General features: G+C 52.5%; 2 protein-coding genes and 2 long non-coding RNA genes across 4 annotated transcripts; 2 read left to right on the top strand and 2 right to left on the bottom strand.

Annotated features, from left to right (window-relative positions):
- Nucleotides 1-98: 98 nt before the first annotated feature.
- Nucleotides 99-2,620, bottom strand: MRPL58 (mitochondrial ribosomal protein L58). The gene is made up of 6 exons (XM_068655170.1): nt 2,426-2,620; nt 2,132-2,171; nt 1,603-1,662; nt 871-953; nt 596-765; nt 99-327 (listed from the first exon to the last, which is right to left on the bottom strand). The coding sequence occupies exons 1-6, from the start codon at nt 2,582-2,584 to the stop codon at nt 243-245; spliced, it is 597 nt and encodes a 198-aa protein (XP_068511271.1). The 5' UTR covers nt 2,585-2,620; the 3' UTR covers nt 99-242.
- Nucleotides 893-2,141, top strand: LOC137841815 (uncharacterized). The gene is made up of 2 exons (XR_011088767.1): nt 893-1,012; nt 1,627-2,141. It is a non-coding gene; the product is annotated as an uncharacterized lncRNA (long non-coding RNA).
- A 2,790-nt stretch (nt 2,621-5,410) lies between the features above and the next one.
- Nucleotides 5,411-24,327, bottom strand: CDR2L (cerebellar degeneration related protein 2 like). Its single transcript, XM_068655359.1, has 5 exons — nt 23,787-24,327; nt 12,084-12,196; nt 10,689-10,837; nt 9,618-9,782; nt 5,411-8,287 (listed from the first exon to the last, which is right to left on the bottom strand). The coding sequence occupies exons 1-5, from the start codon at nt 23,863-23,865 to the stop codon at nt 7,402-7,404; spliced, it is 1,392 nt and encodes a 463-aa protein (XP_068511460.1). The 5' UTR covers nt 23,866-24,327; the 3' UTR covers nt 5,411-7,401.
- LOC137841903 (uncharacterized) lies at nt 12,934-16,551 on the top strand. The gene is made up of 3 exons (XR_011088822.1): nt 12,934-13,081; nt 13,816-14,069; nt 14,318-16,551. It is a non-coding gene; the product is annotated as an uncharacterized lncRNA (long non-coding RNA).
- Nucleotides 24,328-26,392: the final 2,065 nt, after the last annotated feature.

Here is a 26,392-nt window from a genome sequence, read left to right as displayed (position 1 = left end):
TTTCCCCCAAATCTGCTGCACGTTCAGCAGCAGGGGGTGCTCTCATAAAGCTTCACGGGACCGGATGAAGGACACAAAGACACTATTGCAGTGTATCCTTAGGTTCAGAAGATGTTTATTATTTTTATTTACATTTTTGGACAGGTTTTATTCAATCCAGCTCATAAGTTTAGTATCATCTTCAGCTGCCAACAATATTTCTTAAAATGGTGGTGTGCCAAGGACTTCCACCTCTGCTGTTCTCAGTCGAAATCTGCCTTCCTGCTCTGTTTTATATTCGAGTGTATCTTTTTCTGTCTTAGTCGTTCACGGTTCATTTTTTCCACCCTGAAACACAATGAAAAGATTTTTTAGTGTACAAAGAAAGCCTTTAAATAAATACTCAACTGTGAGCACAGCTACAATATAGATTCAGATGTCCTCAGGCAGAAAAACAGTCCTTGTTCTTGGGATGTTACCTGAGAAAGCAGTTAAGGTCCAGTGTTTTTTTTTTTTTTTTTTTTTTTTAAAAAAGAAAATCCAAATGAGTACCTGTTACCAAGTCACGTTAAAAGTCTGAACCTGTATCAAATAAAGGCCATCTCGATAACAATACCTGGCTATGAGCTCCTGTGCAGTCTCCTTAGACATCACTTTCGGCTTCTCAGTAGCCTCTGTGACCATGACTCTGATTTTTTCTAAACAAATCGCCAGATTCCTCATTTGGTAGCGACTCTCCTCAGAGTTCACAATCAGCTCACCAGCTCGGTTTATCTTATTTTTGTGCTGAGGAGGGAAAAGCATGATGTGATCACTGAAACCGTTCTACCTGTCATGTTTTGGCTGAAATAGTGAAATTCAGAAAGTGGTTGGAAGGGAGAGGGTAGTTACCATTGATGCCATTTTTTGTCTCACAGCTTCTGGGATCCAGTCTGCTGATGCCAGATGGAACCTGACTTCTGCCTTAGTATTCACTGAGAAGAAAAACAGGACCTTTTTCAACGTAATGGCTTGACTTCCTGAGATTTATGAGGTAATTCAGTCTGCTCACTGCTGGCTTTGAACATATGATGATTCTAGTATGCATTACCTGAAGGACACATTTTTTTCTTGCTACTTTTATTACAAACCATTCCAAAAGACAACTTTTACGGAGACTTTTTCATGGTATTTGCATTTCTATACACTATGAGATTTAATGCTATTACCAGTTACTACCTACTTTGTTTTAACGGCAATTGCAGAACAAGAAGTATTTTTTGCTTCGTTATTTGAATTAAGCCAACAGTTTGTTGCATAGGAAAGTTTAAGAATCCGGGTGGCTTATTGTATGAATAATGACAACAGATTAGACAGAATTGATGTTTCCTGTGGCACATGTAGCAGCAACGACCCCATGAGGAGTGCTTCTAGAAGAACCAAATATGCTACCTCTGGTGTCAGGCAATGTGAAGACTTAAAAGTTGTGTTAAAAATGTAGAGTAATAATGAAAAAGTTAACATCAGGCAGCACAAAGGCGCTCTTTAATTTCAAGCTCCTACTATTACACCACAAATATAGAGAGAAACTAGTTTCATGCTTGGGTACAGACTGGGTCTTAAGTCAGAGACGCCCTTTGGTACCTTTATTAACGTTCTGCCCACCAGGGCCGCTGCTCCGGCTGTAGGATACGGTCAGTCGGTCTGGAAGAGAAGAGCAGCGATGTGAGTAGGAGGGACATGGACCGGACCCGTCAGCACAGTGGGAAGAACAGAGGTACCCCAAAACACTGCGTGTGGGGCTGAAGGAAGCCTGTCACTCGGCGGTGTGTTTGCTTCACGCTTAGCTCTGCACGTTGCGTGCAGGCTGTTTTTGGGGTTTGAAACAGAGCAGTCTGTTTAAGTTACCTTTTATGCATGTTTCTATTCTGCGTCGTAAGGATGGTAAAAATGGGTAATTTCCTGATGCTCTTAAAGCCCGTGTGGGAGCCCACAACCAACCCTGCCCCCTCTGAGCCACACTGCAGCTTCCACAAGCAACAACCACCTCAGCCCACAACCACGGGCACCCCCCCACACCACCCGGCACCCCCAGCTCCCACCAGTGACCGCCCTGGGGGACCCCCACACCCCCAGCACCCCCCTTTGAGGCGCGTGGGGCCGGGACACTCACCCATGGGAATGTCGAGGGCCGGCGGCTTGGCCTCCTGCTCCTGGAAACGGCATCGGGGGGGGGGGGGTCAGGGGCTGCTGTGGGGCCGCCTCAGGGGGACCCCAAAGCCTCTGGGGGGGGAGGGGGGGGGGGAATCTGCCTCAGGCGGCGCAGGCCCCGCCCCCCGAGCCAAGCCCCGCTCACCACGCGTCCCGCCCTTTTAGGCCACGCCCCCACCCTTTTAGGCCACGCCCCCTCCCCGTTAGGCCACGCCCCCCGCTCCTCTTCCCCCCCCCCTTCACGCCCCCAACTCGCCGGGACGCTGCCGGTGTCCCCGGTGTCGCCCCCCCGCGGCGGGTAGAGCTTGTCCAGGCTGTAGGCGCTCCGGAACTCGGCCCCGGCAGCCGCCCGCCGCGAGAAGCCGGCCGCCAGCAGCCGCGGCCGGCAAAGGGCCCGTAGCGTGCGCGCCGCCATCTTGGCCGCCGCGGTGCAACCGCGAAAAGGCGCCCCCGCGGAAACAGCCCCCGCGTCAAGCAGAGTTCCGGGCACGGGAGGGGCCGCCCTGGGGCTGGGGGGAGAGGGATGGGGGCTGGGGGGTTTGGGGGTTGGGGGGGGGGGGATGCAGGGCCAGGGGCAGCTCTGGGCACCTCGGGGTGGCTGCTGTCAGCTCCTCGGGGCGCAGGAGCGTGCTGTATATACAGGAGCAGAAATACACACATATATGTGTTAATGGAGGCTGGTTTATTTCTAGGTGTGTTGCGATAAACCTGCGTGTTTCTGCCTCTGCGAGAGAGGTGCTGAGGGGAAGGGGGCGCAGGGAGGTGTGAGGTCGTGGGAAGGCTTCGGCTGGTTGCTGGCGGAGCCGTCACGGTGGGTTGGTGAGGAGGGGTTGTGCTCCGCAGGCAGGAGCTGCTATTTCTGGTGTCAGGGAGGTGCTGGGAGCAGGGCTGGGGCTGTGCTGGTGTTTTGACAGGAGCTGACAATCTGCCGAAACCTGGGGGCGAAGCCAAGGTGGGTGTTTAAAGCTGACAGAGGCCGTGTGGTGTGAGGGGATCCCAGCTGGGTGCCAAAGGTGGAAACGGAGACCCCAGGGGTGCAGTGTGGTGGGTGCTGGTCACGGCCCCGTGCTTTGTTTTAATCCCATCTCTGGTGTCACACCACAGGCCTGTAGGAAAGGAGTGGGTTCTGCTCCGCTTCTGCCAACCCAACTCAGACAAAAATGGAATGCTTGAAGGAAAAAAGCGGAGCTGTCAGAGACAGCTCGCGCCATCTGGTGACCTTAATTTCAAACAGGGAACAGGTAAATGTTTGCGACTTGTAGCCAGAGGGATGGGTAAAACATCCAAAGCAGGATGAGTCATTTTACCAACTGTTGTTAAACATGCCAGCATTATCATTGTGCTGCTAACTCATGCCAAGAAAGGTGTCCGTGAGCAGTGCGCAGAGGGGCTGAGGAAGGAGCTTGAAGGTCACGCAGCTGAAGCGAGAGCTGTCTGCAAGGGCACTTCTCTGGCTTTGCTGCACTCCTACTCTGTTGGCTGCTGCAGGTGTCCAAAGAGCCCTCGTAAAAAGCAGAATGATCTCCACTTGGATGAATAGAAACAGAGCTTTCCCTGACAGGGCTTGGCATGACAAGGTCTTGCTTTGATGTGGCCCATAGGGAGCCAAGCTTTCGACACTGAAGCTGGAGAAATGAACTGCCTTGGTATACAGATGCTGGATTAGAAAGCCAGCTCACCTGTTTGGTGCCTGGAGAGCAAGAGCTGTGACAAGCCGTCCCCAAAAAGGGAAGCAAAGACTGATGTGTGTGAGGGACTGGTCCCTCCCTGTGTGAGTGAGCCAGCGTGGTGGGAGCAGGTTGGGATTTGGAGAGACCTTGCTGAAGGTCTCAGCTCCTGTAAGACAGGGAAGACTGCTGAATCAGGAGATGGGCATTCTTCCCCAGGAGAATTCAAGCTCTGTAAAAACCCTTGAATTTGTGTTTAGGTGCTCCGTTCCTATTTCTGATGGTGGGTACTTTCTGAAGGCTTATTTAAGCTGGTGGTAACAGAAGATGCAAGGCTAGAACTGATGGAAATGTGCTTGTCTACATTTCATCTTACAAACTCAGATGGAAACCAAATTCTTGACAAGCTGTATATCCTCGTTAATCTTAACGGTGTGATCTGAATAGGGGAATTGTTTTTGCTAAATTCTGAAATTAGTCATTTCTTATTATATTGTTCTTTTTCTCACCCGTTTTAACTGGATGCATTCTTGTTCTCTTTCTGCCCTGATTCATAGGGGTGTGCTATTAAATAGCTGCTGCTTTCTGTTGGACCAGTTTCTGTGGTAAGCAATGTAGTTGCTTAGTGCTCTTCTCTTACTTCTTCACATGGAGCTACATAGTTTTCACTTTTTTTTTTTTCCAAAGTAAATAGAAAAATTAGATGCAAAGTGGGATAAAAGGGCAGAAGATGCTTTTTTTTCCTCCTTTGATTGCTGAAAGCCTCACTTAAGAAAAAAATCAAGTGACTCTGAATCACACAGTCATCAGGACATATATATGGCCACTAATATTTTTGGATGCAGAAAAAAAAAATGCCCTCAGCGCTTTGCTGAGCAAACTGCTGATCTATGGCAGCTGTTTCTTTGTTAAGCTAAGCACTAATATTGTGTTACTTGCATCAGTCAGTTTTGGATGTGTGGTTTTCAAGAAAGAACCAAAACAAAAATAGCATTTGAATTACAAGCTTAGAAATTGTACAGTTTTATAGAGACTTCCGAGCTAACAAGAGTGTTTTTATCATGTGGCAAACATTAGCAGTCCAAGTGCATAAAATGTATGTTATATAAATAATGTAGCAGTAGAGTTCGGCATATTCTCTCTGCTTTCTGCAGAGGAGCCTGAAGCATTTTCTTGACCCAAATCGTACACGAAAATCAAAGAAATAACTCTTGTGCCGGTCTTAAAAAGTAAAAAGAGCTGTAAAGAAAGTCTGAGCTCTGAGAATACTGGCGTTCCTTTTTTATTTGAGAAGAGAATAAAGCATTTGAAAATATATTTAATCTGATGTACACTTAACTGCGATGCTGATTCACACACTATTGTTTAAAACGGAAAGTGAAGGCAATCCTCTTCCCACACCTATGCAACAGCCAGATGCCTGCAGAGTAAACATTGGCTGACTTAAAACAACTTTGCTTCAGCTATCCCACAGTACAAATGTTGAAGTACGAGGGCGTTGGTGTTTGTCACGCCATGTACTGTGACAGCACGGTGACTGGGGAATACTCTGAGAAAAACCAACTCGACGCTGCTTTTGTTGCTGTTGTTGTTTGTTTTTATTTATTTATTTTTTAGACAACTGCTTTCCATTATAAATAAATAAGGCATGAAGGTTCTCCATACTGTTACAGAGCTGGTAGCCACGCTCGTGCTAATGGCTCCTAACGTTTCTCGAGCTGGAGGCCATAGGGCACCTGGAAATGCAGAGCATGGAAGCGAGGAGCGCTTGATGGTGGGCGGGTGGAAGAGGAGAGCTCTGGAGCGAGTGCAGTTCGGGCATCGCGCTCCTGCTGACTTACCTCAGTGGTACTCAGTTTAATAAATACAGAGGGCCAAGGGGGTACTTTTGCATTAATTCCATTGCGAGTAAAAGAAAGGTAGCTCCTCATAGTGCCAAGGTCAAAGACTCGGAGGATAGTTATGTTTTAACAGTCTTCTCCCCTCCAAAGCCAAATTCTGGTTTATTTATGTCAATGTTGCAAAAATCCCAGCCACTTTCCCATGATTTTGGGTTGTAAACTGGTGAAAATAAAATCCAAATCTGGCCTAAAGTTTCTCCAGACTGGTACAGAATAGGTAGCTTACACTGAACTGCTCATTTTTGTGGCTCAGTGCTCAGGGTGTTGCCTAAGCTGTAATGAAATGCTGCTTCTCTGCCTAAAACACGTGTCTGACCACACAAGGTCAACGTCTAGTTTATGAAAAATGGAAACTGGTGATTCCTGAGTCTGCAGTGGCCTTTTGGCTGTGTGTTTGCATGTCAGTGGAAGCAAAAGCGAGGAGATTTCAGTGCTGGAAAGTGAACTGGCACATGAGAGGTGACAACCTTTGGAGATGGTATCTCAGCCAAGATAGGTTATTTTCAGCAGAAAACTGAAAGCTGTCCTCTTGACTGGGAAGGTATTCAGAGCAAAAGCGCGGGGGAATGTGTGATCAGCGCTACTGCCAGGGCCCGTGCTCCTGACACCGTACGAGTATAGTGCTTTTTTTCTTCTACTTGCACATGAGTCACTGCTAGGCAGTTTTGCAAGCCCATGCAAACTATATCGGAGGAGCTTGCTACGATGGCGGCAATGATGTCTTCTTGAATAGCACAGCACAGAGGGCTGGGACCCAGGCTGCGAGATGAAAGCATGTCTGTGATACTGTAATAGCACTTCTTGTCTAGCTTATGGGAAAGCCCTGGTCATCACGTTCCTACCAGGCACAGTGATTCACCTGGGCTGAAATACTGGGGCAGATCTAAAGTGAGGAAATCCCATATGCCTACGAAGTCTGGAGAGTATGGACTGAATTACTAAGAAACGCTGATGAAGACGGAACAACCAGTTCTATGTTTCTCTTCAAGTTTTTCCAGTTGCAATGAGCTTGCATTGTAAATAGCCGAAAAACCTGACTGATAAGAGAATGGCTTGAATAGCAAGAACATACTGCCCTTTGGGAAAGGGGAGAGGTCAGGTGAAGGTCTCTGGGGTACAAGCGTAGGTTCTTAGCCATAAAACCAAAGTGGAGGCTTGGGCTGGTGCTCTCGAGCAGCCCCTGAAGTTCCGATGGCTTTTTCTGTTCTGCTGTGAAGCACCGCGCTGCGGCTGCTGCAGAGTGCTGGAGGACATCCAGGCTTTTGCTCGCAGATAATCGGATGGTAAGACAAGCTGAAAAGGGGGGAGGAGATGAACGGTTTTCTGGTTTGTGGTGTGGCTTCCGTTGCTGTTGTGATGTCTGGCCGTGGTAGCAGCTCATGCAGAGATCCATCATACAGTTTCTGAAATCCTCTAACTACAATGTACAATTTCTTTTTTTTTTTTTTTTTCCAACGAGCTGCCCAGAGCCCAAGCTTAAAGACACGACTTGAGTCCCTGTGGCGTTTTCTTGCTTTTATGCTGCGGACACTCCCTTCCCGTACAAGAATATAACACGAGACCTCTCGAACCTTCAAAGCAGCGAGGCCACGAAGCGTTTCCTGGAGCTGAAAGAGAAGACTCGGCTGGTGGGCTAGCACGTGGGGGCTGCGGCGGGACAGGGCTCATTTGCTGCTCTTGTTTTTCACCTTTGTGGCATTGATGTCTGCTTTTGTCTTCTGGATGCGGGAGAAGATCTCCTTAAAAAGAGCCTTGTACTCGGGCTGGCTCTGCTCCAGCCGCTTGTCCACGGCCTCCACGTGTTTGCTGATGGTCTTCTCCATGCTTTTCCTCTCCTCCAACTCGTATCCTTCTCCCCGGAAGTCTCTGAAGGAGCTGTCGCGAGAGATGGGGCGAGACGTTTGGACCCCCGCGTGGCGCACGCTGTCCTTGTGCTGCCGGCACTTGCTCAGGAGCTCTTCGTACTTCTCCAGCAAGGCGTGGTACTGCTCGTCCACCTCCCGCAGGATGGACATGCCCCGTTTGCGCACGTTGTTGGCGTGCAGCGTGTAGTTACCCTCGTGCCGGCTCACGGCGTCCTTGGTCACGATGGCGTTGAGGGCTGTGTCGCTGCAGCTTTTCCGGACGGGGTGGTTTGGGGAAGGCGTCATGGACGGCCCATGACTTTTCCCTCCCTCCTCCTCCGAGAGGTCGATGTAGTCCGCCTCTGGCGCGTTATTCAGCGGCTCGAGGAGGGCCTCGGACAAGTTGTCTTCCCTGCTGAGCAGATACTTCTTGACTTGCTTCATTTGCTGTAGCTCCAGGAGCTCTGCTTCCAGCTCCTTGATGCGCAGTTTGCAGCTCTCCATCTCGCACACCCGCTGCTCCAGGTCCGAGTACTCCTGGATAACGGAGGTGTACTCTCGCTCAACCCTCTCCTTCCGCTGCTTCTCCTGGTTGACCTGGGACCGTAAGGAGTCCACCATGGCTTGGAGACGCTCGTTCTCCCGCTCCAGTGGCTTCTGGTTGAACTCTGTTGAAGAACTGTGGACCTGGAATGCGTCTTCATACCTGGAAGAGAAGAAAGACCCCTGAGAGATTGTGACCGAATGACAGTCCGTGGAGGACTCAGACTGTGGCTTACTGCCATGTAAATAATTCTGCCCAGAGTTGCTGAGCTGATGGAGGGAGCTGTGCTTCTGTGGGACAGGAAACCCCAAGGTTTGGTGGCTCTGCTGGACACAGCGACCTGTCTCTGTCCTGGAGGACCTGCACTCTCTGCAGGAGCTGCTCCAGGGAGAGGGGGAGAAGATTTGCAAAATGGGGGAGGCAGAAGGAGATGCCTGATGGAGCTGCCTCTTCATTGTTCCCCGCCTGGGAAGCAATAGCATGCATTTCCCCCTTCCCTCATGCTGCTGTCGGGAAATCATTTTTTCCTCCTCAGTGAAGCGCCGGTGGCATCCCATCTAGTTAGAACAGATTGGAAAAAGGAAAGCTCTATGGCTTCCCCTGCGAGGCATGGCTGGTGGCGGGGGTATTGAACAGATTCCCAAGTTCCTGAAGGGCAGAGTGACCTTCAGAGCTGACTGCAGATTGGCAAGGCACAGCACCGTCCTGAGGCACTGGGGGACAGCGCCACTGGGGGACCGTGGAGAGAGAAGCACAGAGACATTAAGTGGATTCTGCTGGGGGTTAGGTTATGCCCTCATTACATCCCCGGCTGCAGTAAAAGTGTCTTTTGTTTGTACCCTCTGGCAGTGGATACTTTCTGTGAAAAAAAAAATAATAAAAAAGTTTATTGATTGCTTATCTATTTAAAGAAGCCTCTATTACGGACAAAGCTGAGCAAGAAATGCCCTCACGGTGTCAGTGAATTAGCACAGGGGCTGGGTTTTAAGGAGGATCGAGTGTTCAATAGTGCTGAATTTGTGCAGCATTTGGCACTGCGTGGCATGCCGTGGTCTGGGACTGGGGGCTGCTGGAGTTACTGGGGTCAGTGCAAAACCACAGCACCTCCACTGCTTTCAGCAGGGCAGAGATGCTGGAGGGATCCAGCACGGGATGTGCTGGTGGGGAGGGGACGCAGCATGGTCAGCTTGAGCAAAGGGTCTCCTTCATGTGGTGTGGGACTGGGCAGGCTGGGCTGGGCTGGGGGAGGCTGATTTGGGCTGTCCCAGCTTGAACACTGCATCCTGCCTGGTGAGGAACCCTCTTAGCCCCCTGCTGCCATCCCAGGAGAACGCCAGCCCCGCCAGGGGACTCTAATTCAGAGCCTGGCTCCCTGTGGGGTTATTTGTGTTTTTTTTTTTTCGTATGTCAGAGGGGCTAATCCACCGCTGACATGTAGAGGAGCTGAGGAGAAGGCTGGAGGCATGGCTCAGTCCCCCCTGCCCGTCTGTACCTGGGGCTGGAGCACAGCTCCTTCAGGCAGGGGAAGGTGTGGATGGTTCGGCGCCGCTCCCTCTTCTCCCGCCGGATGCGCAGCTGCTCCAAGCTCCGCATCTCCTCCACCTGCTTCTGCAGCTCCTCCACCTGGTTCTGCAGCCCCTCGATCGTTTCCGTCAAGCTGCAGACAGAGGAGAGAGCACAGGTGAGGCGGTGGGCACTGTGGCCACAGGTCGTTTGAAAATGTTTTATTTTTCTTCCCCATAGAGAAAGTTGGCCTGTGTAAAGTAATCCACATTTCTAGTGTGTGCCCTGGGAGCATGACGGTGCTTGCTTTTGGTGGCAGGGGCTGCTCTCTGTGTGGTCTATCCTGGATTATACATTTTTATTTTTTTGGAAAAGGGGAGGGATTGAAGCATTGTCAATGGATAGCACAGGTTTGAGACCCTCTGACCTCAAATCTCTTGGCTAAAACAGTCACCTCTGGGACGTGAGCGCTATCCTGGAATATCTCTGCACTTAAGGGTCCAAGCAGGCAGGCGAGCAGTTTACTTTTCCTCTTTTATCTGTTGTAGCAATAAACGCTGGGCACAGATTTTTTTCTGTCTGTGAACCCAGTTTGTAAAACCACCTCAGCACTCCCCGTCTGCTCTGAAACTCCCTCTCCGCAGTTGTTGGCAAAAGATGCCGCAGCGCAAGGACGCGGCTTAGCCTGTTGTTTCCAGGGATGACCTTGATGAGAGGAGTTATCGACAGGCTGGGCTTTCGCTAGATGCTGGCTCTGTGCCTAGTGTGCCTGCTGGGCTGCGTGCTCAGGACCTCCCTGATAGCATTATGTGCCTCTTAGGCAGGGGGATTCACCCTCTGAGGAGGAACGGCTGCCGTGCCTCCCTTCTGGCAGCTCCAGGCACGTTTCTCCACCCAGCCCTGTCCCAGGGCTGCCCGTGCTGGGGCTGATCTGTGCTAACCAGCATCGGCACGGCCGGTGAGAGACTGGTTGGATAGCGAGAGCATGCTGCAGGGGGATGGTGGGCTGAGGGACCCCCAGGCACAGCATCGCCAGGGTTAGGAGCAGGGGAGGCCGTACCACTGGATCTTCTGTTGGGACGTCTTGCTTTCTAGCACAAGTTTCTGGTTCGCCAGCTCCAGGTCCCGCGCGGTCAGGTCCAGCTGCTCGTAGACCTTCGCGTGCTGCTCGTTCATCTGCCGCAGCATCTCCAGCTGCTTGGTCAGGTACTGCAGGAAAAGCCGAGACAAAAAACACCCCTCATCCCAAAGCCAGGTTGTTTCATGGGCAGAAATTCCTATATCCTTAGCTTCCTGTGACATTGTGTCTTGTGGCTGCTTTATCCTTTACCTGATTGAAGCCTCGTCCAGTAGAGGTATTCACGCTACCCCCTGCCCACTGTAAATGTTTGTGTCTAAAATATCTTCTCCTGCCCTCTGTGAAGGGCACTCACCTCGGTCTGTCTCTCCTCAGCTGCTTTTTTAATTCCCAATACCCCAAGAAAGTTGATCTCCCTGTGACCGTGACCCTTTGTCAAGGCTGACTGAACTTGGCCTGGTGGTTACTGCATCGCCTGACAGATCAATCGCGGAGGCTGCCTTTCTGTAGGAATTCAGGCTAAAAAAAACTGAATCTGCGAAATGCGAGGAGAGCTGTGGCTTCTGCTTGGCCACAGACCCCTCCCTGCCTGCCTCCATGCCAGTCTGGAGGGTTTCATCCTGGGCAGCCTGGCAGAGGGGCATCAGCTGGGATCAGACCCCAAATCTGGGGGTGCAGTGCTGTGGGGCACAGCCAAAACCCTTCTCCTTTCTCCTCACAGCCGCCACGTGCTGCTCCTGTGAGCTCCCAGCATGTCTCTGTCTTGTGCCTCTTTAAATCAATGCTTTTCAAGCTTTTTTTAAAATTTTATTTATTTATTTATTTAATTCACAGACCCCTGGAAGCCTTCCAGCAGCTGAAACCCCTCCTGGCACAGCAAGTTTAAGTCTCTGAGCTTGGTGCTGACCCCAAAGGGTGCCTGAAACAGCAGTGGGGATTGCAGCTCTTTGAGAAGGAGCCAGTTTGTGCCTCTGACAAAGGGCGCTGTGTTACAGGGTGCTGAGGGGCTGGCCGAGAACAAACACCATTGTGAGTGCCTGGAGCCCAGGAAAAGCAGCAGCAGAGCATGGAGAAAGGAGCGTGAAGGCGGGTGGGTGGGCTGGGAGAGGTCACACATGCCCCAGCTGCGATCAGTGCTGGTGCCAAAATCTGGCACGCACGTCTAGGCAGGGGGGCGAGAGGGGGGAAATAGCAGTCTGGGGGGATAGGGGTACCTCTCCAGGGCTGGGATCAGCTCAAGCAGACCTTAATCCACCCCATTTCAGGCACGTGTGGAAGGGACGTCAGCTCCCACCCTCTGCTTTTGGCATCACCCTGAGGTGCCAGCAGTGACCCAGCTGCTCCTGTCCCCCCGGCCTGGCCCAGCCCCATCCCTACCTCGATCTCCTGCACTTGCTCCTCGTTGGTGGCGTACATCTGCTGCAGGGAGTCCTCCAGCTCTTTGTTGCGCTCCAGCAGCGTCTTCCCCAGCTCCGCGGCCAAGTGCAGGTCTGGAAACAGAAGGGACAAAGCCGCTGCGGTTCCTGCGGCCGCACCGAGCACAGCGACCTGCTTCATGCCGGGCTGCTCTTACCAGCAGGTTTTGACATGGATATACACTTATGGGACGTCCAGGATCTGCCCTATTTCATCTTTTAGGGCTGTAAGAGCAAGGGGAGGCTGAGCTGGATGAGGATTTGGTGCTATCCTGCGTGCTGTCAGCCAGGATCAGGCCCACGAGGCCTGTCTGAGGCTGCAGCTCAGAACCCCCATCCCCATCTCTTGAGGGGCTGAGAGGGGCTCAGCATCCATCGGGATGACAGTGAGGGTTGGTAAAGCCTCGTGGGGCCTCTGGGGATGCTCAGCAAATCGTATTATTATCCGTAACGAAGGGAGGGTCTTGCCTTCCCTGTCAGCCCCCATCCATCACCCGCTAACAGACTGACACCGAGGGCTGACAGCTCCTCCTGCGCCACGGCCTCGGGGGGCTCCGCCGCTTTCCTCAGGGCAGCTCCAGGGGCCCACGCTTTGTGCTCCCTTGCTGCCAGCTCTAAACACCTTTGGGAGGCTGCTGAGATCGTTGGGTGTTAGGAGAAGGACAGGGAAAATAGCCACTGAAAATACCGAGTTTGAAGCCTCTGGGGTAAAGAAGCCTCCCCCAGAACCCCCGTACTGGCCAAAGCTCGAGCTCCTCAGGTGATGCTGTTTGTGGGCCTGTGGTAGCACAGCTGGCTCTGATAACGTCCCTTTGCTTTCACAGGAATTGGCTGTCTTTTTAAAGCCTGACCTCCTGCAATTGTGTGGGTTTTCATTTTTTCCCGGTGCTTTTAGAGAGGAGTGCCTAGCTCGCCTGGTGGCAGGTCGAGGCTCTGACCTTAAGCCTTCAAAATAAAAAGGTAAGGAAACAGATAGCAGCGTGTGCTATTACCCTTCTATCTCTGCTGTGGTTATCACACAGATTTGGGGTGAATGAGGACCAGCAGTCCTGTGGTGTGTGAAGGGACATGGGTGTCCTGCCCTGGCATTTTCTCAGCCCTTTACAGCGCTCCTCTCCAGCCTGCAGTTAATGATGTGTTTTACCAAGGCTCTGCTGGGGCTGGGAGCACTGCAATTTCTTCCTGCAGTTAATTTGGCTATGCAGTTGATTGGAAAATGGTGATAACTTGTCAGAAGGACAAGAAGAAGGGGAACCAGGCCCCCTGGGAGGTATCCTGTGCCTGGGAAAATTGCTGATTTCAGATGTCTCATCATAAACCGAGGCTAACACTGACTTTCCAGACACAATTGTTTGCATGGGAGGAGAACTGGGAGCGCCTCGGATGCGATCCTCCTGACAGATAATGATCCATCGTGGGAAGCACCGTTATGTTATTAATTTGGGTGACAGCTGCTTTGCTGTCTGTGCAGCCCCTGCGATGCCAGGGGCCGGCTCCCCAGCTGTGGTCCCCACCAGCAGCTGCTCCGTGTCCTCGGATCTCCCCTTTACCCTGGGAACAGGCACTGCAGGGTGTCACTGCGGGATGTCACCTTCATCCTCATCACACAGCGACCTGGTCTGAGGGCTGTGAGTGCCATCAGTGTCCCCACAGACAGATCCTTCACCTCTTTTTTTTTTTTTTTTTTTTTTAAGCACCAAATTACTCCAGTTTCCAAAGTGTCCTTGAGGGACTGAGTGTTTGCTGCACCAGCTGGGGACCGGGGGAACAGCCAAGCTCCAGCAGAGATGGAGGAGAATTTGTGCCTTTAAGCTGCTTGGGGCTGCATTTAATGGCACTGCCGCCTTGCCAGAGCTGGTGTCCTTGCTACACGGGCACGTTGCAAATCACACTTGTCCTGCCTGATCTCGGCAGCAAGGAGGGCCCAGCGCAGAGGAGAGGGCTTCAGGTAATGAGTCAAGTGTGTCCCCATCCCCGCGGATTACCCCAGTGCTCTCCCACCATATGGCATCCAATTTAATCAGCTGGGGTTGAGTTAAGTGGATTAGGCAGTGCAAGATCCGGCATTGTAATTTAAAGGGCTCTGTCAGCAATAATTTAATGGGGGAAATGGGCAGCGTTTGGGGACGAGTGGGAAAGAAGAAAGAACGGGGCTGAGCTCCGAGGAGGAAATTGATTCTTCTTTTCCATTTTGAGCTTAAGGGCCTGGGAGACTCCAGGCTTGAAGGACGTGGGGGAATTGGTTCTTTCAGCCGTCAGCATGCACACGCTCCCTGCCTGCCAGCTAAAGCATCCTCTGTAATCCTGTCTCGTCGCCCCCCCTGCCATGCCTGGGTCCTCTTCCCCACCTGTTGGTCTCCCCCAGGCTGTGGGAGCACGCAGAGGGAGGGGATGCTGCATGGAGGTGCTTTAATGTCTTCGTTAGAGCAGGTTCATCTCGATCTTGGTGCTAATCACAGCTCTCCTCAGGCTTGGGTAGCGCACAGCTCCGCTCCTTGGAGACCTCAGGAACCTGAGGCTGGATGTGAATTTATCGGCGGGCTGTTTGGGAATGTAAGGATTCTCTCTAAGCAGTGCTGTGGCTTCCTCACTTTTTTTTGTTGTTGTTGTTTTGTAGTTCGTCTTTGCTCCTCCAGCACCAGTCCAGCCAGCCAGCACTGTGTGACATACCCTAATTTAGCAGTTTTGCTGGTGCCTCCCTTTCCCCCCCCCTTCTCCATGCAGAAGGAGAAACAAAGCATTGGGGCACGGCTGTGCTGGGGGCTTTCCCCATGAAACAGCCAACTTTCAGCTTAAAAACAGTGCCTTTAGGGATCCCAAACGGGTGGGCTGCCTAAATCCAGCTTGGGAGATGCAGACCACAGATGCTAACTGTCCTGGGCGATACCAGCTCCGTGTCCTGTGGCTCTGCATAGTGCTGTGAGCCCTGCTGTGACCCATCTAATTAACAGTGTGACCCCTCTAATTAACACAGCTGAGGAGACCCCCTGTGTCCCCAGACAAAGAGCTGAGCCTGTGGAGCAAAGCAGAGGCTGTATGTCCCTGGGAGAGGCGCCTCAGCAAGGAGGGAGGGAGACCAGATGGCAGAGATGCTGGGATGCTGATCCCATCGTAGCCACATTGGCTTAGCATCACTGGGTGATCACCCCCAAAAAATCCTGATCCCAAAACCTGCAGCAGGTTGTCTTTAGCTGAACGGAAAGCTGCATCCCATGGTGATGAGCTTTGGAGCTGAATGCGTCCTGGCTGCCCCAGGTGCCCCGGCAGCTCGCATCAAGGCATGGAGAAGGTTTGGAGCTCTTCCTGTGCTCCTGGTGCTGTGACCCAGCAGCTATTCAGTGTCCTGCTAAATACAGCTTTTGGGAGGAAGGCACCATCTGGAGCAGCCACTTAGGGCTTTCTTCTCTCCCACATCAAGCAATTTGGGTATTTTGGCTGTGAGAAAGCACGCCCGCTGCCCCCAGGTGCTGGGCTGGCATTGCCTGGGCAGAGGCTGCTGCGGTTTGTTCCTTCTCTTTAATCATCCCCTGGGCTTTCGGTGCCTTGGCTGGGCCAGGTCTGATCTGTGTCTTCAGGAAATGCTGAAGTCCGGGGATTTTCAGCGGGCACTGAAGGGCTGGTACAGTTACAGGGGGTTTGTCCCTGGGTACAGCTGGTGGTGACCGAGTCCCTTGAGACAAGCAGGCTTTAAGGGGGGTGTCGCAGGTCCTTTGGCTCACGGCGTGCATGGAGGCTGTGTTTGGAAGTCCTTCGCAGCTCAATATCCATTGGGGTTCCTTCCTAAATGGCTCGCAGGGCAGGAGCAGCCCTTTCTACCTCTGCAGACGGCAAATTTACCTGCTAAATAGCGGGGAGGAGCAGCCTGCAGGGCTCTGGTGTGGGGGTCTCTGGAGGAAGTTCAGGGTGCTTGTTAGCTGATGGATGGGGTAGGTTGAGAGTTAAGAACTGATGTTTAATGCTGTTGACGTTTAATTTAATTGCATTTGCTGTCTGCTCCATTACACACGGGTACTTAGAGTCAAGGGTAGGTGCAATTATTCCTTTCAAAATCTAAATAAATGATGCTGTGCTGGTTTACCCCAGGGTAGGGTGCGCTTGCTGCTCATTTATTTTTCTTAGTTGCAAGGGACTGTGCTGTCTGGGTGCATTACGATGAAGATCAGCTTTTGTGTATCACTTACTGCTGCTCCTCGACAGGTGATGGAGCGAATCTGTGCCTAGCCCTTACAAGCCTTTGCAGTGGAACATGCTGGGGTGCAGAGGAAGCAAGTGTCCTCACTCAGCATCTCGCAGACATATGTGGATGTGGCAAATCCATGTCTACACGCTGGTTCCCCAGCTGGAAGTGTTTCCCATGGCCAAGCAGAGCTTTCAGAGTGAGCCACCGCTGTTATTGCTGACAAAACTCAGACATTCCCACCCAAATCAGCTTAGCACTCCATGTGGTGTGGTTTTTGTGCTGCCATTTGGGTGTAATCGGGTGAACTGCAAAGCAAGCCCTGCCTCTGCAGTGCGCTGAGGGTGAGAGGTGCCCCTGGCAGGGCTGGCAAGGGGTGAGGGCGAAGCACAGCCGCGTCCTCCCTCTTCCCTTCCCCATTTCAAACTGAGCTGGTGCTGGGCACGCAGGCGTTTCTGTTATCCTAATGAGATTTGCTGTTTTGCCTACTTGCTTTTGTTCTTTCTTTTCTTTCCTTTTTTTTTTCTTGTGTAATCTGTTCCGTACCCATGGGCTGCCTTTGGCCATGCAAGCAGCCCTGGTGGTGGCAGAGAGATCTGGTTGGCAGGGGAGCGAGGCAAGAGCAACAAGAGCAGCTCCCTCCACGCTGCCCCTAAGGCTCTCATCCCTGGAGCAGAAGTGCCACCACCAAGGACAGGAAAACCCTGATAGTGGAACGAGGGCAGCGAGCCCACCTGCTCCCTGTGAGCCACTCTCCCTACCCTAGGCAAGGAAAGGGGTCGGGGTTGTGCTTTAGGGAGGTTCTCCAGCTTTCTCAGCCCCTGCACTTGCTCTTTGCCCTCTGTGCTTTTCAATCCTGTTCAGTATTTCATTCATATCAGCTCTCCTTTTTTTTTTTTTTTTTTTAATTCTTCTCAGGTGGCCAGCAGGCATTTTTGGTTTAATTGATGCTCTCCTGTTCTTTCTGCTCTCTGTCCGTCAGTGCCCTGAAGTCTCTCTGGGTGGGGCCATATATTAATATTTGAGCCCTGGGTTGGTTGCCTCTGCTTATAAGCTGCATGCGTCCATACAAACCCATACGGAGCCGTCCCATCCCCGTGCCTGCAGCAATCAACGTTCATTTTGCTGTGTTGTTAGAGCCTGATAACACCGAGTGTGTTATTAGACCATGGTCGGGCCCCATCTGTGTCTTTCCCTGCTGCTCTCTTATCTAAACAGCCTCGTTGCCTCTGTTTGCCTTGTAGGCTGAAATGGTTTCAAAGAGCTCACTGTCGGGTGGCTCGGAGGCTCTGATAGCGCACCTGGATCAGAAAAGCATCCTAAATAAAGACATACGAGCGGAGTTGTTGGGGAGAAGCAGCAAGGAAAGGAGAGAGAAGGGAAGCCGATGCTTTCCTGCAGTCAGCCTTCCTCCAGGCAGCGAAGCTCTAGCTAATTAATTATGTGGGGATGCAGAGAGCTGTGAACGGAGGCTCGCGCTCTTTTAAAGCTTAAGACCCAGATGTGGACCGCTGCCCTGTGGGACTGTCCCCAGCGGTTCTGGGGGGCAGGAGGTTGTCACCGAGGCAGGACAGGCAGCGAGGACCAGCACTGGGGAGGCTCAGCATCTCGCCCGCTGCTTCCCCACCGTGTGGGGTGAGCACGAGAAGAGCCCCGAGCAAAGGCAACCTGCAAAGGACAGGTCAGCACGCTGGAGCAGAAGGGAATGGCGCTTCCAGCAGTGCAATGGCACCACCCCAGCAATGTCACCTCTCCGGCCCTGGTTGGGCTCACACCAATTATTCCCCTCTGCTCAGCTATTGCTGACCAGCTCGGCTGCCCCTGCTGTCCTCTTGCTGGTGGCAGGACCATGGATCCTGAGCAATTTGGTCCCTTGGGGAGCGACCAAGTTTCAGCACAGCTGCTGCAGCCCCCACAACTCCCATCTGCTGCCTCTCGTGTGCCAGCAGCACGTAGGTACGGGGACAATCCCTCTTCCACAGATGTGGTTACAGCTAAACGCAGAAAACAGCCTGACGCCCTGCAGCAGCCCAAGAAACCTGCTGGCCCCTTCTCCAGCAGCCCCTCTGCTTGGCCATGGAGGAGCGCGTGGTCTCACGTGGTGCTGCCCCAGTCCTGCTCCCTTCCCATCCCTGGGGGATGCCGTGAAGCCCTGTTGCTCCAGGTGCTGTGGGTATGCCCGGTGCTGCTGTTTGGTGCCAGCTGGAGGTGCTGCCCTGCACGGCAAGAGCTCCTGAACGTGGCTGAGCGATTGGTGCTGCGTGTGGAGCAAGGCAGGAGGAACAGGGCGCTGTAGCCTTTCAGCCTGAGGTTACAAGGAAACAGGGAACAAATCCTGTTTGTTTTCTTGAGTTGATTTTATCCATGGCCATCACCAGCCCTGACTGCAGTGGATACGAACAGGATGTAGGATGGTTCCTCCTCCAGGAGTTCCGCTCCACATCCAGCATCCCAAAGCAGCGCTGCCTCGAGGTCTGGTGCTCTGGGGATGTGCTGTGCTGCTCTTTGCTCTGCCTCCTCCTGCCCAGAGCAGCTCCTGGCCACCTCTTCCCTTCTCGGCACTTCCTTGTGGGCCAAGAAGATGGCATGATAACGTCCTAGTTCCATCGTTGTGGCTGCATGATGGGGAGAAGTCAGCGTGGACCTGGACGCTCCATGCTCTAATAGCCAAAATCTTCAGGCAGGGGACAAGGTAACTGAGCAGCACCAGGGCAGCTGCACTGCACACTGGATAAACTGGAGTAACTTCCCAAAGGACTGCAAAGGAACACGCTGTTTAGGCCAGCGAAAGAACCGTCACCTTTTGGAGAGAAGGCTTACAGCTGTTTGTCAAACACACATGGAAGAGAAAACCAAAACCTAATATAAATCACTTAAATTCCCAGCTGTGCAAAGACCAGCAGTTGCATAACATCTGCTCTCATTCCTCTGGGGTATTTTGTACCGGAGGCATTTTGCTTGGCCCACACATCTGATTTTTCTTGGCCTGTGCATCTGTTTTTGAGCACGGTCCGCAGTAGCTTTGGAAGCCCTGCTGGTGCATCTGGTGTGAGCACACAGGGATCTTTTAGAGCCATGTGAGGTGGGAATATATCCCCGTGCTGCTTGGGGAAGGCCTTTTAGCAGAGGAGACTGGCTGTGTGAGGGTGAGCTGTGCTCAGCCTGAGCCCTGGTGCTGCTTTTAGCACCAGGATGGGCCCCTCGTGCTGTCCCGGCTCTCCGTGGCTCCTGCCTGTTGCGCTGACTCCGTGCCCTGGCACCGGCCAGCACGGGCTGGTACGGAAGAGAAGAATGGAAAATGCATGGGTGGTGGGGGACAGCCTCCAGGGCAGGGCGTCTGTGCTCAGTTCTTGGGCTCTGAGTCCTCAGGATCAGGGCTGCCACGTTCAGGATGGCCCTCAGGGCTCAGGCCGTAAATCCTTCGTGTGCAGCTGCTCAGCTGGTTGGTTGAGGAGGGGAGATACAGAAAACTGATTTTTATTATTCCCCCCTGCTCCCCTTTGCCTCTCCTTGCTTCTTACCCAGCAGTTCCTCTAACTCTGCTCCCTCCCACAGCTGGAAGTATGTGCCTGGGGTTCAGCAGGCGTAGAAAGGAGTTTTTGTGTGAGATGAGGAGGCAGATCCTGGGAGTTACTGTGTGGGACTCCCTTACGCCTCGTTTCCTTGCCTTCTTCACATAAGGACAATTCTTATTCTAGGACACGTGTATATATTTCCTAGAATAATATATATATGTATGTATTTTCTCCCTAGAACTGGAGGTGCTCATCCCTTCCTCATCTGAAAGACTAAAATAAGCGTCATCCTATTCCCTGGTGATTTCCTGGTTCCTCTGAACATTTCCAAGCAGCTCAGCAATTAGTCACTGAAAACTTTCCACTTCCACAAGCTACCTGGGGCAGTGCAGTGCTAAATAAGCGTGCGGCTCAGCTACTGCAGGCAAAATTGACTGCTGGAGGGCAGGAGGCTGCGGGGCTCATCCCCAGAGCTGGGCTGCTGGGATAACAGCAGCACGAGGGATGGATTTTGGGGTACCACGTGCTCCCCAATGCAAGGAGCTGTTTTGGGCATGCAGGGTGTGAATTGCAGCTGCGTGGACTGCCCCGTGTAGGCTGGGCGATGCAGAAAAGAGGCAGGGATGGCTGCTAGCACCGATCCTGCTGCTCACTGGCCTGCTGCTGACCCTGGGGCTTCATGCGGATGAGTTAGGAGAGGTGCAAGCTCAGCACCTTCTGTCATTTTCCTTCTTAGCGTGCAAACCACTCAGGTGTTTGTCAGGAGGAGGAATTAAAATAAGATACTTAAGTCTGGAGACCTTTAGAGGTTACAGTCATAAGGTCCTTTGCATGCAGTGCAGGGGGTTTGGCCCAAAAGGTTCTGTGGCTGCTCGGGGAGAGGACTGCTGGTCCCAGTGGTGATGGGGTGATGCTGGTTCTCGTCCTGCCTCTCGTCCTGCTGGCTAACCCACTGAGCTGTGTTCAGGCTCCTGGGGCTGCAAAGGGGGGCGTTTGGAGCCCCCCTCTTGGGCTCTGTGCTCTTTGGCATAGACCTGGGTGCTGGCGGAGGGATAAGAGCCTGGAAGAGCAAGGAAAGCAGCGGGGTGACTGCAGGAAGGACTCGTCCTGGGAGATTGCTGGGGGGGGAAATCAAGGCTGGAGGAGGTCAGCAGCCAGCTGCTGGGGCTGGCTCTGCCCCGTGTGGATCCAGATGTGACTGAGCTGCCACATGGCCGTTCTCAACGCAAATGCTTCTGGTGGACAGAAACGGTGTCCCCGCCTGTCCGCAGCTCAGCCTCTCTAATTTTAGCTCTTTTTCATTCTCTCAGGGTCTGGCTGCACGTATATCCTGTGCACAGGGTATGATGCAAGCGTAGCCACATCAATTCCCCATGGCTGGAGAAAAGCTCACCGCTGCTGTAACCTGTTTTAGTACTTAGAGACACGGATCCCACAGATCCCCCAGGCCTTTCCCCAACCTGGACAAGGTGAGGCTGTGGCTGAACCAAAGTACTGAGGCTAGCAAGCAATGGGAGCTCAGTTTTTAGAGCTTTCTTCTTTTTTTTTCTCAGAGGACACCACTACTCTTTCCTGGACCTTGCTGATCCTGCCTCCAAGGTGGATGCAGTCACTGTGGACACTTTGGGGTGGGGAGAAAGAGGGCCTGGGATTTGTTGTCCTGGATAAAACGAGTTATTTCAGCAAGCCAAAGCTGTGTGGAGGATGGGGAGGAAAGTAACAGGTGCTCAGAGTGGAGCTGAAGGCACATTTTTCTCCGTGGTGCTAAAATGGTTAATTAACATAATCATCACAGAGCTCCCAGTTAAGCCATCCGTTGCTTAGCAAACAGTTTGGGATGTAAATGTAGTAAATATTTGATGATGCCGTGAGATGACGATAAAGGCCCAGCAACCAACTGGTTCGCAGCAGCACCTTCTCCTCTCCCCTAGCTCAGGCTGCTGCTCGTTTCTCCCTCCCCTTGCTCCCAAGCACCAGTCTCCAGGCTTACGCTTTTGTCATCTGTCTTTCTGGCTGCTGCCAGGCACGGGTTTCTGCACAACCCCTGGCTGTTGGCATGCTGATCCTCTTAGCAATGCCGGCCCAGCTCCTAAGCAGGCTGTGCTGGATGTCTCGCGCTCTGCTTCCACCCCCCAGTTTCCCAAGTGACAGCTTCAGGGCTGTGCCATCCCCAAAGGCCTCCGCGTGCTGCTATGGCATACGTGGACAAAGTCTAGCACTGTCCTTCGTGATGCTTTGTGCATCATGCAAATTAATTACGGTTGTAATTACCCCGTAGGACCTTTCCAGTTGGCTGATTCCAGTTAAAGCATTCTCCATCTCTCCTCCTGAGTTAGCACAAGCCCCTATTCTTACAGGGGGCAGCCAGCCCTGCAGCTGGGCTTTGTTTTGGGTCTGTTTTTGCCTCCAGTCCTGGGTGTGCTCAAAGGTGGAGTCTATTCCCAGCATCAGTCCATCATCTGGAGCTGGTTACACTGTGTTTGGATTGTCAGGACAGAGCAGGGAGCCTGGCCTGCAGCAGAGAGGTGTTCTTATTGCCGGGAGCCAGTGCTGACTCACGAACCTGACAGCGGGGACAGCGTGGGGCTGAAAACCACAGTCCTGTGTTGTTGGATACTCCCGATACTCATTTGTAGTTCTGCTGTTCCTCAGCCGACATCCTGCCCCTGGAGCGCTGCCCAGTCCCCTTGTGAGCCATGGGAAGACGTCACCCAGAAATGTGAATTTCTGAGGCCTCAAAGGCTGCACTGTTTACCCAGCTGACAGCTCCAGCTCCATCCCCTGCCCCACTTTAATATCAGCGTTGTGTTGCACAGAACAAGGCCCAGCAGCCAGCTACTAATACTTCCTGTCCACTGAGAAACTGGGGCTAAAAAAACAACAAAAAAACAGCTGCAACATCCCCGGGGGCTGGTTAGCGTTCCCTGCCAGGCCTCTGTCCTGCAGCTGAAGTTGTGTAAACTTTAAATCCTGACATAATGGACGGGGAGCGATGGTGGGCAGAGGCAATGCAGCTGGACTGCATGCCTGGACTGACAGTCAGCTGGCTCAAGCAAACGTGGAGCTGTAAGGTCCCTATAGCGTGACACATCAGAGGGGTGGCTGTATTTGGGTCCAAAAATTTTCCCCTACACGTTGACAAATCAGTTCAGTTTATTCCTGGGCTGCTGCTCTGGAACAGGACTTCATTCGGTTATTTGCTTGCCGCATGTTGACTCAAAATATTAAGATAAGCATTAAAAAAAAAAAAAAAAGCCCCAAATATACACAGCTACTAACTGGCCAGCCTTACAATAGACATGACATAGAACTAGTGCAAATGTAGGAACAGTTACTTCAAAACAAGCTACAAGAGTGAATGCTTACATTTCTCTAACAAACCCATTTTTGCTGTTTGAACCTTGGCATTCATTTTTTCTCTCCTCCCCAATTTTCCCTGCTTTTATGGCTGATTGGAGAAATCTCCAGAAGTAATAAGGTGACTTAGAAGCTGAAGATCCCCTCGGGCTCAGGCTTGGACAACGAGAGCTTTTGGGAAAGGCTTTCAGCATCCTCAGCTTAGCAATGCATTATTTCGGATTTACCCCTTTCTAACTAGCGCGCCTGCTAACTCTGCCTGCGACTGCTCGGAGATGAAAGCGACATCAGAACTCTGTCCATGTTGTGTTCCGCCCGCAGCAAGTTTTCTGGGGTACCGCTTTACCATAACACCCCAATTTCACCCGCCTGGTGCTGAGGACAGATCTGAGCTCCCTTCTCTGCTTTCAACTTTCCCTGGCCAGGACAGCGGCCGGGAGCAGCAGATCTGCGATTTCCATGGAGGTGCTGCCGCAGGACGAGGCGCTGGGTTTGCCAAGCAAGCGTAAGTCTTGCGAGAAGCTCTCCCATCCCCTCCCCGGGATTTACCCCGTTATTTTTTTAATTTTTCCCCTCCTGTCTCTCGCAGCCTGCTGGCTGCCCCCAGCATCCTTACCCTGCTCCAGGTCCTGCTGGTCGTACCAGGGCTCCTCTTCCTCGCTCTGAAACTCCTCCATCCTGTCGGCGCTCAGCATTTAGCACCCGGGGAGCTCGAGCAGCATCCGCGGACGGGGAGACCCCGCCGCAGCCCCCCCAAAACAGCGGAGAGGGGTCGGAGGCAGGGATGGAGGCAGGGATAGAGGATGAAGGATGGAGGCAAGGATGCGGCCTCGGTGCCCGGCCCGGGAAAGGGTGGCACGACGTGGCAGCCGGCTCCTGGCCGCTGTCCCCTCTCTGCCTGCCCCGGGGGGAGGCTTCCTCCAGCCTCCGGGGCCGGGGGAGGCTCCGGGAGGGGGGGATTAGACGGGGACGTGGCTGCCGGGCCGGGGGGGGAAGGCTTGCACGGGGCTGGGGGATGCACAAAGGAAGGAAGAGGGCCCGGCGCAGCCAGGCAGATCCTCTCTCCGCAGCTCGGTGGAGACCTCTAGCATGGAAATGCTGCAAGGAAACCCGGCGACAGGGAAGGGGGAGGCGAGGCCGGGCTTCCTCCTCCTCCTCCTCCTCCTGCCCAGCCCAGCCCAGCCGCACGGTGCCTCCCCTCCAGGCAGGGAGGAGGGTGGCAGCTCTGCAGCTCCCCTTCTTTTCGTAATGCCCTGGCCACGGGCTTCTCGGTGGCTTTGGGGGAGTCCCCAGCTTCATCTCCAGTGACCTGCTCTGTCTTGGGCGGTTTGGATGCGTTGCTCTTCGAGGCGGTGGTGGAGGGTGGGGGTGAGAGGCGGAATCCCCTATAAACAGCCCCATAGCATCACCGTAGCCTCGCGTCTTCTTGTCCTCCGAGTTCTCTGTTCAGCACCGTGATGGGAAATTGGTGCTGGTATGGGCTCCTCTCTTATTCTTGAGGGCAAAGTCATGCTTTTCTGAAGGGTGGGAAGAGCTTAAAATTGAGAGATGAGGAGTTGGAGAGTTTAGAAGAGATGTCTGTTACATACAGTTAAGCTAAGAAAAAAAAAAAATCCTTGGGATTTTGGTACTTGCTTTTCTAAGGGAACAAGGATTAGAGGACGCAGCCTTTCTGCTACTTGCTAGTGTGGAGTTTGGTCCAAGAAGATTAATGCATCCTTGTTAGACCCAGAGTCTATCAGAGACTCTAAGGTACAAATTAACTCACGTGACAGCGGGTTTAGATGATTTTTTTTTGCCTTCTGTGTGATAGATCTCCACGGATTTATACCCAATTGCATTACTGTGCAGTGGTGCCTACAGAAAAGGCAATATAAGATGTTATGCAAGAGCAGCAGACTGTGCACCCAGAAAAGATGTGATCTGTGGCAGAAAGCTCCGTCCAGTCCAGCTGTGACAGGCAGCCGAGGGTCCCTGGGTGGTTACAGCACAGCTCTGTGCTTGGCCCTTGAGTACAGGAGGAAAATAAAGCAGGGAATAGGAGAGGAAATTTTAGATGATTCTGTTCCCCTTCTCTCCTCTCAGGCCTCTCGATGCATAGCTACATACTCCCAAAATTTAGTGACTGCCTTGAAAGCTTTTTGTCCTTAATGATGATGCAGAAACCAGACCTAAGGAGTCTCTTTTAATCTGGCATTTTTAACTCAGCAGTCATTCAAGCCCTTTTGGCATGTCTGGGAGAAAGCCATTCCTATCTGCCTTCCAGAGCTTTTTCTGAGCAATTCTAATATAGAAATAGAGAAATCTTAACTGTGAAAGATAATTGCCCTGAGAAGTATTCTGTTCCCAGCTATAAATTAACATAATTTATCCATGTAGCACAGCCATATGGAGTTAAGTGCTTGGATGCAAAGTCCCAGTCTGCTTGACAGCAAAAGACAGATTACATCTGATTTATTGAAAATATTTTCTCCTGTAGGTTTTACAAGAGAATCTCAGATCCGACCTGTCACTTGGTATAATGAACCGTTGGTGATTTCTGTGCAGGTTATAGGAGAATTCCCACAGCCTGCCGCAGCTGCGGAGCCAGCACATTGCTTTCCTTTGCAAAATGATTGGAATTACCTCATTTCCTCCAAAGAAATGAGGTTTGCAGAGCTGAGCATGTGAAATGTAACTCAGCAGCACCAAAAAGAGCTGCTCGCGGTTCGTAGATCTGCTCAGTGCAGGGAATAATGACGGCAGCTTTAAAATAAGCATTTTAATATAAGCTGCGCTGAGGTGGTCGGTGAGGGGCGAACCCTGCACCCCAGTCCCAAGGGCACCCATGGGTGCCCCAGGCTTGTGTCCAGAGGGTGGGGAGCAGCCAGGATGTCCTGAAATACCTGGAGGGTGCTGGGGGTGATGCTCGGGGCTAAGGAAATGTTATGGAGATGTGGGGACGGGGATGAAGGGGTAGAAAGGTGAGGGGTAGAGTGGAGAAAGGGCTGAGTGGGAGATGGCGGAAGGAGCCCAGAGCAGAAAAAGGAAAGCGAGGAGGGAAAAATCGTGAAGAGAGAAGGCGAGGGAGGGAGCAGGAGCATGGGGATCACCAGGGGATGAGGGGACAGCGGGGCAGCGCCTGCAGCAGCAGGAGGAGGAGGAGGAGGGAGGCGAGGGGTGAAGCGGGGAAGGGCTGACAGCTGGAAGAGGGCAGGGAGGGAAAGAGAGGGAGGAGACGGG

Source organism: Anas acuta, chromosome 18, assembly GCF_963932015.1.
Source record: "Anas acuta chromosome 18, bAnaAcu1.1, whole genome shotgun sequence".
Taxonomy (NCBI): Eukaryota; Metazoa; Chordata; class Aves; order Anseriformes; family Anatidae; genus Anas; species Anas acuta.
Note: the sequence above shows the minus strand (reverse complement) of the source record. Positions and strands in the feature narration are given on the sequence as shown.